Below are 14,249 nucleotides of genomic sequence, written 5' to 3'. Positions count from 1 at the left end.
GTATCAACTAAACCAGATGCACTTCATAGTATTAAGTAAGTTTGTTCTGGTATGTACTAAATTACAATGCTTGGCTAGGCAACAGATCAATTAGTTTTCTTGAGTTTGGTTTTACAGCCTTTGAATTTCTTGACAGATGACATTCCGCAGAGACTGAATGTTTGTTTTTAAAAGACTAATCACTGATGGTGATTTAAAAGAAAGCAAATAATTTGGCAATAATGTCATCTTTCAAGCAAAGACATCACAATTTAATGTAACACAACTGCTTCTACTTAATACATTTTCAGCTGTCTAAACATTATTATGATTTCTGAATAAAAAAAATCACTATTATCACTGTCTTTATTTACTGAGATGATAAATTATAGTATGTAAAAAAATGCATTTCAAAAGAGTCAGTATAAACAGCTTATGCAATCTAAGAATTTACTTGTGAAGCAACTTACACAAGCTCTACATTTTTCTACAATGTGTGTGTATGTGTGAAGGTACACAGGCGGTCACACATGTGCAGTCGGTAGATAAGTACAAACCGAGAGCCCATGTGCTAGTCGGAATAGGGTAGATCTAGCTGAGAGCCAACACACCATGCAGGCTGGTTTCCAGGGTAGGGTTCGCTAGGGTAGGGTAGGGTAGGTTAAGACAAAAGTCACTTACTGAGCAGACTAAGGCGGGGCTGGAGCACCTCAACAGTTTGCTGGGCTCCCAGACAGAGTTAGTCATCGAGTCACATACTGAGCTGGTATTACGTCTGCTGGCCGGCAAAAAACAGACAAGCAACAATGACGCAATCACATCAATCTGTAGCAAGGAAGGTGTAACAGGGGGTAGGGGAGGGGGGGGGGGGGTACCTTTCAACACAAGTGGGTAGGGGACAGGGGAGAGGTGGAGTGCACACACTGAGAGTAAGAGGTCACAGAATTCACTATTATTGTGCGGAGCACATTAGGGGCGAGATTATGGGTATTATAACATAAATAATATGTGAAGAGAAACTGTTCATTAAAATGATTAAAACAAGAATTATCTAGCATGAACAGGTGACAGAAGAAGGCAAGAACATGAAAAAGTCAGCAATAGGTTGTACAAAAAGGACTTTACAGATGTTCACCGGAACATATTACGCAAGAGTTGACAAACTAAAAGTCAAAGAGGGAAAAGTCTTTTTCTAATAAAATCAAGAAACAGTAGGGAACATAACAACTATTTATGATTTCTCTCAGAGGAGAGGGATACTGCACTTAAATCAACCAGACACCAACAGACAGTCTGCAAGAAAACTGTACTTGTTAACAAAGAAAGAACACTATTTTGTCAGTCTCATACATGTAGCTTTGTGGGAAAATAAATCTTACAAATAAATTTTAAAATGTATGTATAGTGTTATTTTGCACTACAGATTTGGTCAAAACTATCCTCTGTCAATAGAAAATCAAATATCAAAACATGTTTTGTATACCTGCAAAAAGTGAATGTGAAAACAGCTAATATTAGTCTCATGGCACATGTACAAAGGCCAAACTGGCAATAATGTATTCGATAAACTACTGTGCCTCAACACCTCTGGTATCTGGTTGCTGAATTCTATACACTGAACCACTCTAAATAATTAAAAAGCATTTCCAAACAACAAAGACCAACTTGCATCTCTTACAAACTAAACATTACTGTGACTGTCAACCACAGAAAATAATATACTTTATACGCTACTATATTACAAATTATGATTTAAAAAAATCTGGCACTGCTGGCTGAGAAGTTAACACACTGCCTCTGTCAATTAAAATTAAAAAGGTTGCCAAATATTTCCAGATGCACACCAAGACATATGACACAGCTTATAAAGTAGATTTGGAGATCATTTAGTATTCCAACAATATCCTGAATTCTGCAGGTATATTTCTTAGCAATGTTGCTAGCCATCCTGTGAGCACAGACTGCAATCCAATGGGATGTCAAATCATTGGTCTGCTACAACAAAGAGTACTAGGACATAGCGGCCAAGACATTTACAGTCATCATCACTGCCAACAGAAGATTACAAATATGCAAGCAAGTTGGCTACTTTTATTGTTTGGTTCTGTCTTAAATGCTGCACAGAAAGAGAGGCATACCTAAGGGTTATTTGACAATGCACTACCGTAATACCACTAGGCTAAGGCGTTTCTCTTCGAAAAGTGCAGTTGTTAGGATAAATATGGTCATTTTTACATGGACCTATGGCAAAAATACACACAAATGAGTACAGTCTCAGACAGATGGAGTAAGTTACAAAAAAATAACTGCAGCTGATCATTGGTGATCTGATTATTTATGATTTACTTTAGTATTCCATTATGTTGCTATACTACAAAACTCTTAAACTTTTGTTTTTTCTATACGATTTAGTGATTCTCTACACATGTTTATCACCTTTCCTTTCAGTTTTTCATGAATAAGGTAAAAAAAATTATTTGTTCTCTCATCTACATAAATGATGTCACATTATCAAGAGTTTTGTCTAAAAAACTATTAACCCATTGCAGTTTGTAACTGGGAATATTTCTACAGTATTGTTTGAATTTTCAGAAAATATTCCTTTCCTGTAGAAGGAAATTTTATCACTGGCTAAATGTTTTCAGTGCTCCTTCCATCGCCAATATCCAGGTAGTTCATGCCACTCTCTTCTGTTACATTTGAGTTATATGGCCCCACTTCTCTTACATGGAATTACCGAAAAATGTTTGAAAAAGCTTCTACATCTCTATCAAATCGTAGCACTTCTCTGTTACACAGTGGTGATAATCTGTCACAAGAAATATGATAAATCAGGCAATAATTACAGTACTACATTACACTTAAACACTGTATGGTAATAGTCTATTCTGGAGCATACCGGTAAATGAATTAGATGAAAAGCTGAAAAATGGAATTTATTGTTAGCTAAATGATTCATTGAATGTTGCATCCAATCACAGCACCATCAAATACACTGATATTTCTGCAAATTGTGAATCTTAGGATGTGTATGGAATGTACTGTACCACTCAATAAACCTGCTATCTGCAAAAGAGCACTGTCATTTACTATAAGGTCTGAATATTGTTAAGTTCTTTATTACCACACAGTATCAGAAGATGTTACACAAATAAAGGCACTGTCACTTCCACAGCCCAAGCTGTGAGCTCTTATAGTACAGCAATAATGGAAATTAGTAAGTGGAGAAGCAATTTTTTTTTGATCGCTTCAGAAAGCATATGTGATTTAATCAAAACTATAAACAGATCATTTTAGACTGGTACCATAAGTGTTACCAGATTTCTAAAGGCAGGTGTTGCATAATAAAATGCATTTTAAATGCTGTGTGACCAATATTTAGAGACTTCATAGACTCTTCGGATAGCTGCCATCAGTTCTTTTAGGGAGTATGTAGTTGGACACATCTTCCAGAAGAGGAGTCGATACACAGTCTGCTATTCTCCGAATTCACACAGGAAAGATTCACAAGAAAATTCCCACTTCTTCAGGTCAGCATTACACTGGCCAACTCTAGATCATAGCCTCTCGAGTGTTTTCCATGTTGGCCAGCTTTCTTCATGGCCAGAAGGCAAGCTGTCACATGGTACTATCTATTCTGTGATGTTGCAATCTCGATTCTACATGGAATTTAGTTTGAAAGCTGAATATTGTTCAGCGAGGGTTTCTGTAGTACGGAGGAAACTTCGTCTCGATTTGGGTCAGGCAATTGCTGGTAGGTACCCATACAGAGAATGGGTCTCTAGATTTATACATACAATGAGAGCTTTCACAACTGAGTGTCATATTTGCTGATGGGTCTTCTGGGCTGTAAGCCTATGGTCGAAGGAACTTTTCAGTTCGTGATGTTTCGTCCAGAGCTGAACTAGACACTAGACATCTTTGGAGGTGTTCATGGCAATGTCGAATCTTGATGACCAATGAGTCGGGAATGTAAAGCGGGCATGGTCAAGTTCATACGTGATCAGCAGATACAGTCTTCATCAGAGGTAAGTGTTAAGCACTGATTGTCACCTGTCAAGGATAAAGACTTATCTATCAATTCTGGAGAGCCATTACCCACGTACCTGCATGTCAGAACACTTGGGCACTGAAAAGCATCTATAACAGGCTTTCAAGAAGAATGGCTATTCAGGCAACGAAGTAAATAGGGTTCTGCAACTGAGCAACAGTAGGAAAAAGGACATTATCAGACTAGCTTTAAGACCACAAATACACCCCCCCCCCCCCCCCCCCCAGTCGGCAAGTGGAGTATACGAGACTGAATGAATTTATGCAAACAGTCTGATTATAAAACTGGAAAAAAATGTTGCAATGGATATTTTCACCACCCACAATAAGATACCAGCTAATCCTTCTGGAGAAATAAGTGGAAAAAAAATTGAAACAACAGAGAGTACAAAATTTGACTGTATACGGATTTAACAAAACATAAAATGGGATACACGTGTGCACTATATGAACAACAAATTAAGCAAAACAAGTTTTGTAATGTGAGTGATATCCCACAACCATATATTTTGCTTGTGTTCATTCAATATTGAATTACGGTGTAGTGTTTTGGGGAAATTGTGGAGCTAGTCAGAAATCATTGAGATTGGAGAAAAAGATTATTAGACTAATGGAACGGTTAGATCAAAGCTCATCATGCAAGCCACTACATGGGGAAAATAAAATACTACCACTTCCACGTATTGTTGTTGTTGTCATTGTTGTCTTCAGTCCTGGGACTGGTTTGATGCAGCTCTCCATGCTACTCTGTCCTGTGCAAGCTTCTTCATCTCCCAGTACCTACTGCAACCTACATCCTTCTGAATCTGCTTAGTGTATTCATCTCTTGGTCTCCCTCTACGATTTTTACCCTCCACGCTGCCCTCCAATGCTAAATTTGTGATCCCTTGATGCCTCAGGACATGTCCTACCAACTGATCCCTTCTTCTAGTCAAGTTGTGCCACAAACTTCTCTTCTCCCCAATCCTATTCAATACCTCCTCATTAGTTACGTGATCTACCCAACTAATCTTCAACATTCTTCTGTATCTTCTGTAGCACCACATTTCGAAAGCTTCTATTCTCTTCTTGTCCAAACTAGTGATCGTCCATGTTTCACTTCCATACATGGCTACACTCCATACAAATATTTTCAGAAATGACTTCCTGATACATAAATCTATATTCGATGTTAACAAATTTCTCTTCTTAAGAAACGCTTTCCTTGCCATTGACGGTCTACATTTTATATCCCCTCTACTTCGACCATCATCAGTTATTTTCCTCCCCAAATAGCAAAACTCCTTAACTACATAAGGTGTCTCATTTCCTAATCTAATTCCCTCAGCATCACCCGATTTAATTTGACTACATTCCATTATCCTCGTTTTGCTTTTGTTGATGTTCATCTTATATCCTCCTTTCAACACACTGTCCATTCCATTCAACTGCTCTTCCAGGTCCTTTGCTGTCTCTGACAGAATTACAATGTCTTCGGCGAACCTCAAAGTTTTTACTACTTCTCAAAATTTTAAAAACTGCTCTGAATGTTTCTTTTGTTTCCTTTACTGCTTGCTCAATATACAGGTTGAATAACATCGGGGAGAGGCTACAACCCTGTCTCACTCCTTTCCCAACCACTGCTTCCCTTTCATGTCCCTCGACTCTTATAACTGCCATCTGGTTTCTGTACAAATTGTAAATAACCTTTCCCTCCCTGTATTTTACCCCTGCCACCTTCAGAATTTGAAAGAGAGTATTCCAGTCAACATTGTCAAAAACTTTCTCCAAGTCTAGAAATGCTAGAAACGTAGGTTCGCCTTTAGTTAATCTTTCTTCTAAGATAAGTCGTAAGGTCAGTATTGCCTCACGTGTTCCAACATTTTTACAGAATATAACTGATCCTCCCCGAGGTCCGCATCTACCAGTTTTTCCATTCGTCTGTAAAGAATTCGCATTAGTATTTTGCAGCTGTGACTTATTAAACTGATAGTTCGGTAATTTTCACATCTGTCAGCACATGCTTTCTTTGGGATTGGAATTATTATATTCTTCTTGAAGTCTGAGGGTATTTCGCCTGTCTCATACATCTTGCTCACCAGCTCACCAGCTGGTCTACTCCCGGGGCCTTGTTTCGACTCAGGAATTTCAGTGCTCCATCAAACTCTTAACGCAGTATCTTATCTCCCATTTCGTCTTCATCTACATCCTCTTCCATTTCCATAATATTGTCCTCAAGTACATCACCCTTGTATAAACCCTCTATATACTCCTTGCAGCTTTCTGCCTTCCCTTCTTTGCTTAGAACTGGGTCGCCATCTGAGCTCTTGATATTCACGCAAGTGGTTCTCTTCTCTCCAAAGGTCTCTCTAATTTTCCTGTAGGCAGTATCTATCTTTCCCCTAGAGAGATAAGCTTCTACATCCTTACATTTGTCCTCTAGCAATCCCTGCTTAGCCATTTTGCACTTCCTGTCGATCTCATTTTTGAGACGTTTGTATTCCTTTTTGCCTGCTTCACTTACTGCATTTTTGTATTTTCTCCTTTCATCAATTAAATTCAATATTTCTTCTGTTACCCAAGGATTTCTAGCAGCTCTCGTCTTTTTACCTACTTTATCCTCTGCTGCCTTCACTATTTCATCCCTCAGAGCTAAACAGTCTCCTTCTACTGTGTTTCTTTCCCCCATTCCTGTCAATTGTTCCCTTATGCTCTCCTTGAAACTCTGTACAACCTCTGGTTCTTTCAGCTTATCGAGATCCCATGTCCTTAAATTCCCACCTTTTTGCAGTTTCTTCAGTTTTAATCTATAGGTCATAACCAATAGATTGTGGGCAGAGTCCACATCTGCCCCTGGAAATGTCTTACAATTTAAAACCTGATTCCTAAATCTCTGTCCTACCATTATATAATGTATCCGATACATTTTAGTATCTCCAGGATTCTTCCATGTATACAACCTTCTTTTATGATTCTTGAACCAATTGTTAGCTATGATTAAGTTATGCTCTGTGTAAAATTCTACCAGACGGCTTCCTCTTTCATTTCATAGCCCCAATCCATATTCACCCACTATGTTTCCTTCTCTCCCTTTTCCTACTGACAAATTCCAGTCATCCATGACTATTAAATTTTCGTCTCCCTACACTACCTGAATAATTTCTTTTATCTCATCATACATTTCATCAATTTCTTCATCATCTGCAGAGCTAGTTGGCATATAAACTTGTACTACTGTAGTAGGTATGGGCTTTGTGTCTATCTTGGCCACAATAATGCGTTCACTATGCTGTTTGTAGTAGCTTACCCGCACTCCTATTTTTTTATTCATTATTAAACCTACTCCTGCATTACCCCTATTTGATTTTGTATTTATAACCCTGTATTCACCTGACCAAAAGTCTTGTTCCTCCTGCCACCGAACTTCACTAATTCCCACTATATCTAACTTCAACCTATCCATTTCCCTTTTTAAATTTTTTAACCTACCTGCCCGATTAAGGGATCTGACATTCCACGCTCCGATCCGTAGAATGCCAGTTTTCTTTCTCCTGATAACGACGTATTAATATACTTGAAAATGTAATTATTATAAAAGAAAAATCCAACACTGGCATTCCAAGCATCACTCGTAATGAATCTGTACATAGCTACCACACAAGACAAACAGATAATGTACATGTACAACAGACAAACACAGCGCTATTACAGAAAGGCATACTCCACCCTGGCATCAAATTGTACAATGCATTATCCAAATCAACAAAAATAATAATGGACTTAAACAAAGTTCAAATCAACTGTGAAGGATTACTTAGCCGAGTACTGCTTCTATACAGAAAGGGAATACTTAGAAAAACAAAACTGCCTCACTGATTAAGACTTTTTTATAAAATGTGTAGGGTAAGAAAATATTGTACAATTTTATCTTTTGTTAAAATGATGTCCGAAAAAAATAATAATAAAGGAATGTATATTGTAATTAATGAATGGTCCAATACCTTTTCTACACTGTACTGTCCAAGATTCACAGGACCAATAAATAAATAAATATATAAATACATACATACATAAATAAGTCTTTGCTCATAAGGAAAACAGATAAATCAGCTGTAGCAGAACACATTCTTCAGTCAAGAAATCATGAAGTTAAGTTTTCCAAAACCAAAATTTTATCTACTATGACAAACTATTATCCATGACTATATATAGATGGCGTCGAAACGATGGTAATTTTAACATAAAAGAAAAAGCCATGAAACTCAATGATATATGGGCAGTGTCTCTGCAGAACCAATAGGTAATCAACAGTTAAGTTTTATCTCTGACAAAGATTGTCTCTGTTGATCATTTGTAAATTTGACCACATCCACTTTACACAGTATTTATGTCACATTACAATGCCTGTCTTGTCAGTTGGTAATACTCAGTTTGCCAGGAGCACCCCCAAAATACGTCCATTGTAGCTCTGGATGAAACGTCAGGAAATGAAAAGTTTCTTTGCCAGTGACCATACGGCCCAGAAGGCCCACCAGCATTTTGATTTATTGCTCCATTTCTTTCTAGACAGACAGTAGACTCACTGAAGATATCTAGGGGTGGGATACCTGCTAGATATTAGACCTTTAGGGTTGGTGTCGTTCTCAGGGAGTCTACGAAGATTATGTAAGCAACGAGGCTAGTTGTCTCTCCAAACAGCAAAACCATCTGAGAATCAGCCATCCGTAACTCAGTTACCAAACATCTGACTCTGACAGATGCTCCAACATTCTTTCTCTAGTTACCTTCTTCTTCTTTAGTGTTCAACCCTGAGGTTGGTTTGCAGCAGAGCGCCATTCCTCTCTTCTGTCTGCTTTCCTCTTCATTTCCACATATGTGTTACATCCAATGTCATTCATGATCTGTTGCATGTATGATATCCTTGGTCGCCCCCGCCGATTCCTTCCCTCAATAACTCCTTCTGCTATTGTTCCAATGATATTGTTGTGTCGTAGGATGTGCCCTACAAGTTTGTCTCTTCTTGTTTGGATGTGCCTCCACAGAGATCTGGTTTCCTGTACTCTTCTAAGCACCTCTTCATTTGTTACTTTGTCTGTCCAGCTGATCTTCATCATCCTTCTATAGCACCACATCTCCAGGGCCTCTAGCCGTCTTCTCTCTGCTCTTCCAACTGTCCAAGTTTCACATCCATATAGGGCCACACTAGTTACCTAACAATCTAAAACACTAACCAGAATAAATAGAATTACTTTTCGCGTTAGTATAATTATACGCCAGCAGATACATAATGTTTGTCATTCAGATGGTAAACACATTAGATAAACCTGCACTATTATAATTAACACAGCTTGCAAACAAGCTCAATGGATAAAATATTAGACAATCCCCCCTCCCCCCCTTAAAAGAGCCCACCTGTCACCTCAAAGTGCTATAGGTCATGTAGAACTGGTGCCAGGCAGTAACGTAGTCCTCCACCACTGCGGGGGTAGTTAAGTGTGTGTACGGGATCAGTATAGTGAGATGAGTCAATGTGGTGATTTGACAGAATGGTACAAAAGAGTACTCAGGTACAGTGATCACACCACAACTGAAGTTGCTCGATTTATCGGTGTATCAATGCGAAATGCCCAATGTGTCTACAGGGAACGGTGTACCGCTATCAACCTTGAAGCGTGATGCAATAACGGTAGTCATAAAAGGACCTGACCGAGAGAGAGAGACCAGAGACGAGTCTCACAGCTCGTCAACTACAATCCAATTCGACTCTCAGTAAATGCTGGTCCACCTCCACCAGCTTTTGAGTAAACATTCTGAAGGGAACTGCAGCAGACATTTGGAGTCAGGTAATTCACAAAAGTCCGTTGCCCACAATTTCACGTAAACCTGCACTTCTTCCATGAGAAAAACAACACAGATACTGGACAGTAACTGACTGGAGGCATGTAGTGTGGTCAAATGAGTCACAATTGTGGCTCGTTTCAAACGGTGTGAGGTGCTGCATGAACAGGCAGCCGAATGAGGCATGTAACCAGCAGCATGTGGAATGTGTAGTTCATGATGGAGGTTGTACTGTGTTGTTTTTTCCTACAGTGACCTGGGCTTATTAATAGAGATTACCATGAACATGAAACACAACATTTATTTCACGATTCTCAGTCACCATGTTTTGCCTTTTCTTCTACACCTTCATGACGAGTGTACTGTGCACACCCCTGTCTTTCAAGATGACAAAGACCACATTCCCAAGATCATATGCATATGTTCCTAGTTTGAAAAACACTCATAAGTTTATCTGCAGATATATGTTTCAAGCATTAGTCAGTAAGGTGCAGCAAACACTCAGGTCTTCCAAAAGCAACAACTTGGTAATGTATATCCCCAATGCAGACAGTTTGTCTGTGTCTATAAATCACTAATAGAATTCAAAATGCAGCTCACTTTGGTTAGAGGTAGGCCTCTCTTATAACAAGATCAAATCCCTTAAGACCTACGAAAACACTTCACCTGGAATATTTTTTTACTATCAATACATATGATCTTGAACCCTGTTCCATCTGCATTAGAAAGAGTAAAAGACTGCAGGCTGTAGAAATGAAATATCTGAAGTCAGTCCACCTGAAGAAACATTAAAAGATATGATCCAAAATGAACAAACCTGCCAAGAAATACAAGTGAAATACCACTACGTGAAAGCGTAAGAACATCGAGACTGAAATGGTATAGATATGTTGAAAAGATGGTAGAAACAAGAAAAGCTAATACACTGCTCGAAACAGAAACTGAGGGCAATAAACATAGAGAGGCTGGGCTAAGAAATGGTGCATCACATAACTGAAACAGGAACAGGAAGAAAGAAGTGGACAGGCACCAAGTGAAGCAAGAAGAAGTGTTCCTCAACAGAAAAGACACAGAGCACTCTTACATAACAACTTGGGCAACTGGAGACATTTAATGGACGATGACGACAAGCACGAGAAAGGTGTCCCCGAAAGCCGTGCGTACCTTGCTGCGGACCGCCTCCGCTGCCAGGACTCGGGGCGGGCCTGTGGGGATCGGGGGGCCCCGCTAGGGGCGGCACGAACACCGCTGAGCTGCTCGCGCCTGTGGTGTTGGGCGCCGACCCGCTGCCGCCCGTGTTGGTGCCCTCGTCAGCTGTCCTCTTGAAGAAGTTGTGCTGCAGGGCGTAGTAGGGCGTCACTCTCGTCTTCGGGTCGAAGTCCAGCATACGGAGGATGAGATCCTGAAACACAGGTGGCAGAGCCTCAATACAGCTGAGTCACGCTCACTAACAATTGCCACTCGTGACGTGTGCCTGTGATATGTTTCTAAACATAATGTGTCTATCACTGGAAGAAGAGACACTGAATACAACAGAGGCTACACTACTTAGCTGAACAGCCTTACACCATGTTTTTTTAAGCCAAAACAACAGCCATCTGGCTCTTCATGTTTAAAATGTACACGTGGTGTTGGATATTTCTTTTTTTTTTTCTTTTTGTCAAATTGCTGAGGTAGTGGCACCACTGAAAATCATGCTTCTTTCTTATATTAATTCAGTTTGCGATCTGTGTTTATGTGTTTTAGTACATTCTTTTCCACAGAAAAAAAATATCAAACTCTGCAATGGATACATGTAATCAGTCCCTTCAGAAAAGAACACAGAGCTCAGATAGAAATATTTTACAAAAATCTTACTTTTATTTAACAATATTATGAAAAGCATAGTTGCTACCCACCACACACACACACACACACACACACACACACACACACACACACACACACACACACACACACACACGAAAAGCAACTAACACACACACATGACCACAACCTATGGCAGCTGAAGCCAGACTCAGTCATGCTTCAGCTGTCATGGACTGTGGTCATTTTTGTGTGAGCTGCACTTGTGTGTGTGTATGATGTGTTTACAGGAGTGTGAGCATTAGTAGGTCTGTTGCCTATTTTCGACAAAGGCCTTGTTTGCCGAAAGCTCATTTTGTGAGAGTCTTTTTGCTGCACCTATCTGCGTCTCAGCATTTCCGCTACGTGGTGGGTAGCAACTATCATTTTCATAATACTGTTACTTTCCATCCTGTATTTGTTTGCTTAAAATACAAAATGTTTAAATTTTTGTTCTTTTTATATGTGTCGTATATGGAATGTAAGTAATGGGCACACTTCTGAAGGCAAATTATATAATTCTTAGTAATTACACTCATCAAGAACTCAAGCTGTGCCTCACTCACATTCAAGAAAGTAAATAATAACTACATAAAAATGGTGGCACATGGTACAGTATCGCATTGCAGAGAATACTGATTCACGTTAGAATGTTACAAGTGACACGTGTGATTGTGTTACAAACAGAGAGATTTTTAATTGTATCAGATCCCTCTGTAATGGAGAACACCATCCACAAGATCATTTTATATCTTGGATCATGGTTTAGCAATAGCTTTTCTCCCCTTCTTGTACTGTCAGCAAAACTGTGTATCTTTCCTCCTTACTGCAACAGGAGAATAAACCCATTTCCAGCACAATAACCTAACCACTCATCCATGTACATATTTCAGAAGACTATATGGAACACAGTGAAGTTCAAAATGAAAATATTTTAGTAGAAGAAAAAACCTTCAACAACACACTAGGACATTCTCAGACAAAGTCCACCATGGCTTCATCTCAAAGAATCACTGCTTTATCTACAAAGTGAAAATCTTCAGTGCCAGTAAAAAGTGAAAAGCCTAACTGAATTCTGTCCATGGAGGTAAAAAAAGAAGGGAGCCAGATTAAGTAGCCCAGAACATTAAGTTTGCTGCATTCGTACCTCCATGGTTCACCGATGTGACACTTCCCCTGGACGTCATTCCAATGTAGCTGTGTCCGTGTCCATACCCAGTTTCGACCATATTGGATGTTTTGATTCTTTGGAGACATAGTTGTTTCATAAAGAATACCAGCTTGCATTGTTTATGGGTGTAATAATAAATCTGAGCGTAGTCTATAGTTTAAAGGAATCACATTTCATTCGTAAGTGGAGCCATTCAAGTAATATTTTCTTTTGTATACATGAATTATGGTTACACTGTATTCCTTTATTGTAGTGGTCTCATTTCTGTCATTTCATTTTAGATTTGCCTAACTTTATTCAGTGTACATTCTCTCTCTTCTTTCCTATGTTTTTCATTGCTTTCCAAATCGCAAACGCTCCGACATCCGAGCCACACTGCACCAATGGTCTCATCCCCACACGACACATGGCTATGTAACTGTGCTGATTGTTGGGGCTGCATCTCGTGCCCTAAATTCCATCCAACAATAATTATTCATTGTTCAAATTTCATTCCCCTTTGAAAAAGATTCTGGCTAGAACAGCCCGAGACCAAGGTAATGTATGCAAGAGTTTTGTGTGTTTTATTGTAGGAATGTGTATGTGCACTGTGCTTCCTTTCTGGAGAAGATTGGCTAAAATTTATGTGAACACTCATTCCGTCATACCTGCTTTGTGCTCTGCATGTGAGTAGCAATCTATCCGTTTCACAGTGGAGTTATCCCCTCATGAAGTTTGTTGTAAATAATCCACTGCACTTTAATAGAAATAATGATGTACACAATTAAAATACTAGAAGAAAGAAATGGCATTCATTACACCACATTAAGGTTGTCTACACCACAAACAGGAGTTCACAATGATGCAACCAGAAATTTGAATCATTTATCCATAGATATAAAATGCCTGACAGACATAACAGTAGCATTTGAAACGAAACTGAAAACATTTCTCTTTGATAACTTCTCCTATTCCACAGAAGATTATCTATTACTGTAATGTGTAAATGCTGATTGGTAGGAATTACTAATTACTAACATTTTCCTGTCTACAACTAAAAAATGAAAAAAAACTAATAAATTATCAGCAGGGAGGCATATTTCCAAAAATAAAAAAATAAAAAAACCTCAAACTTGTTCCAAAATCAAGCAGATGATCAAAGTAGATGTACATTCCAATTGTGCCATGTTTGGTTATTCCCAAAAAAGTGACTGAGTTACTGGTGAGAAATATTCCGAGAAAAGAAGCAAATAGGCTACTGTTGATAAGGTAGGCCTATATCTTATTCTGGTTATGCAATCACTACTAAAAAAATTACTTACAGACCTGTTAAAACAAAATATCCATTTTATGGGGTCTTACGCTTTTGAGATCATTCCTTGATCACATTTATGGAAGTCTGTAAGAT

At 38.8% G+C, this 14,249-nt stretch overlaps 1 protein-coding gene across 1 annotated transcript in view; it reads right to left on the bottom strand.

Annotated features, from left to right (window-relative positions):
* Nucleotides 1-14,249, bottom strand: part of LOC126292160 (serine/threonine-protein kinase minibrain) — a 415,012-nt gene that overhangs the window by 16,137 nt on the left and 384,626 nt on the right. The window contains exon 8 of the mRNA XM_049985998.1: nucleotides 11,011-11,248. Within this exon, the coding sequence (XP_049841955.1) occupies nucleotides 11,011-11,248 (238 nt within the window). The remainder of the gene's footprint in view (nucleotides 1-11,010; nucleotides 11,249-14,249) is intronic.

The sequence above is a fragment of the Schistocerca gregaria genome, chromosome 9 (genome assembly GCF_023897955.1).
Source record: "Schistocerca gregaria isolate iqSchGreg1 chromosome 9, iqSchGreg1.2, whole genome shotgun sequence".
NCBI classification, from domain to species: domain Eukaryota; kingdom Metazoa; phylum Arthropoda; class Insecta; order Orthoptera; family Acrididae; genus Schistocerca; species Schistocerca gregaria.
This window is presented reverse-complemented; position numbering and strand designations above follow the sequence as displayed.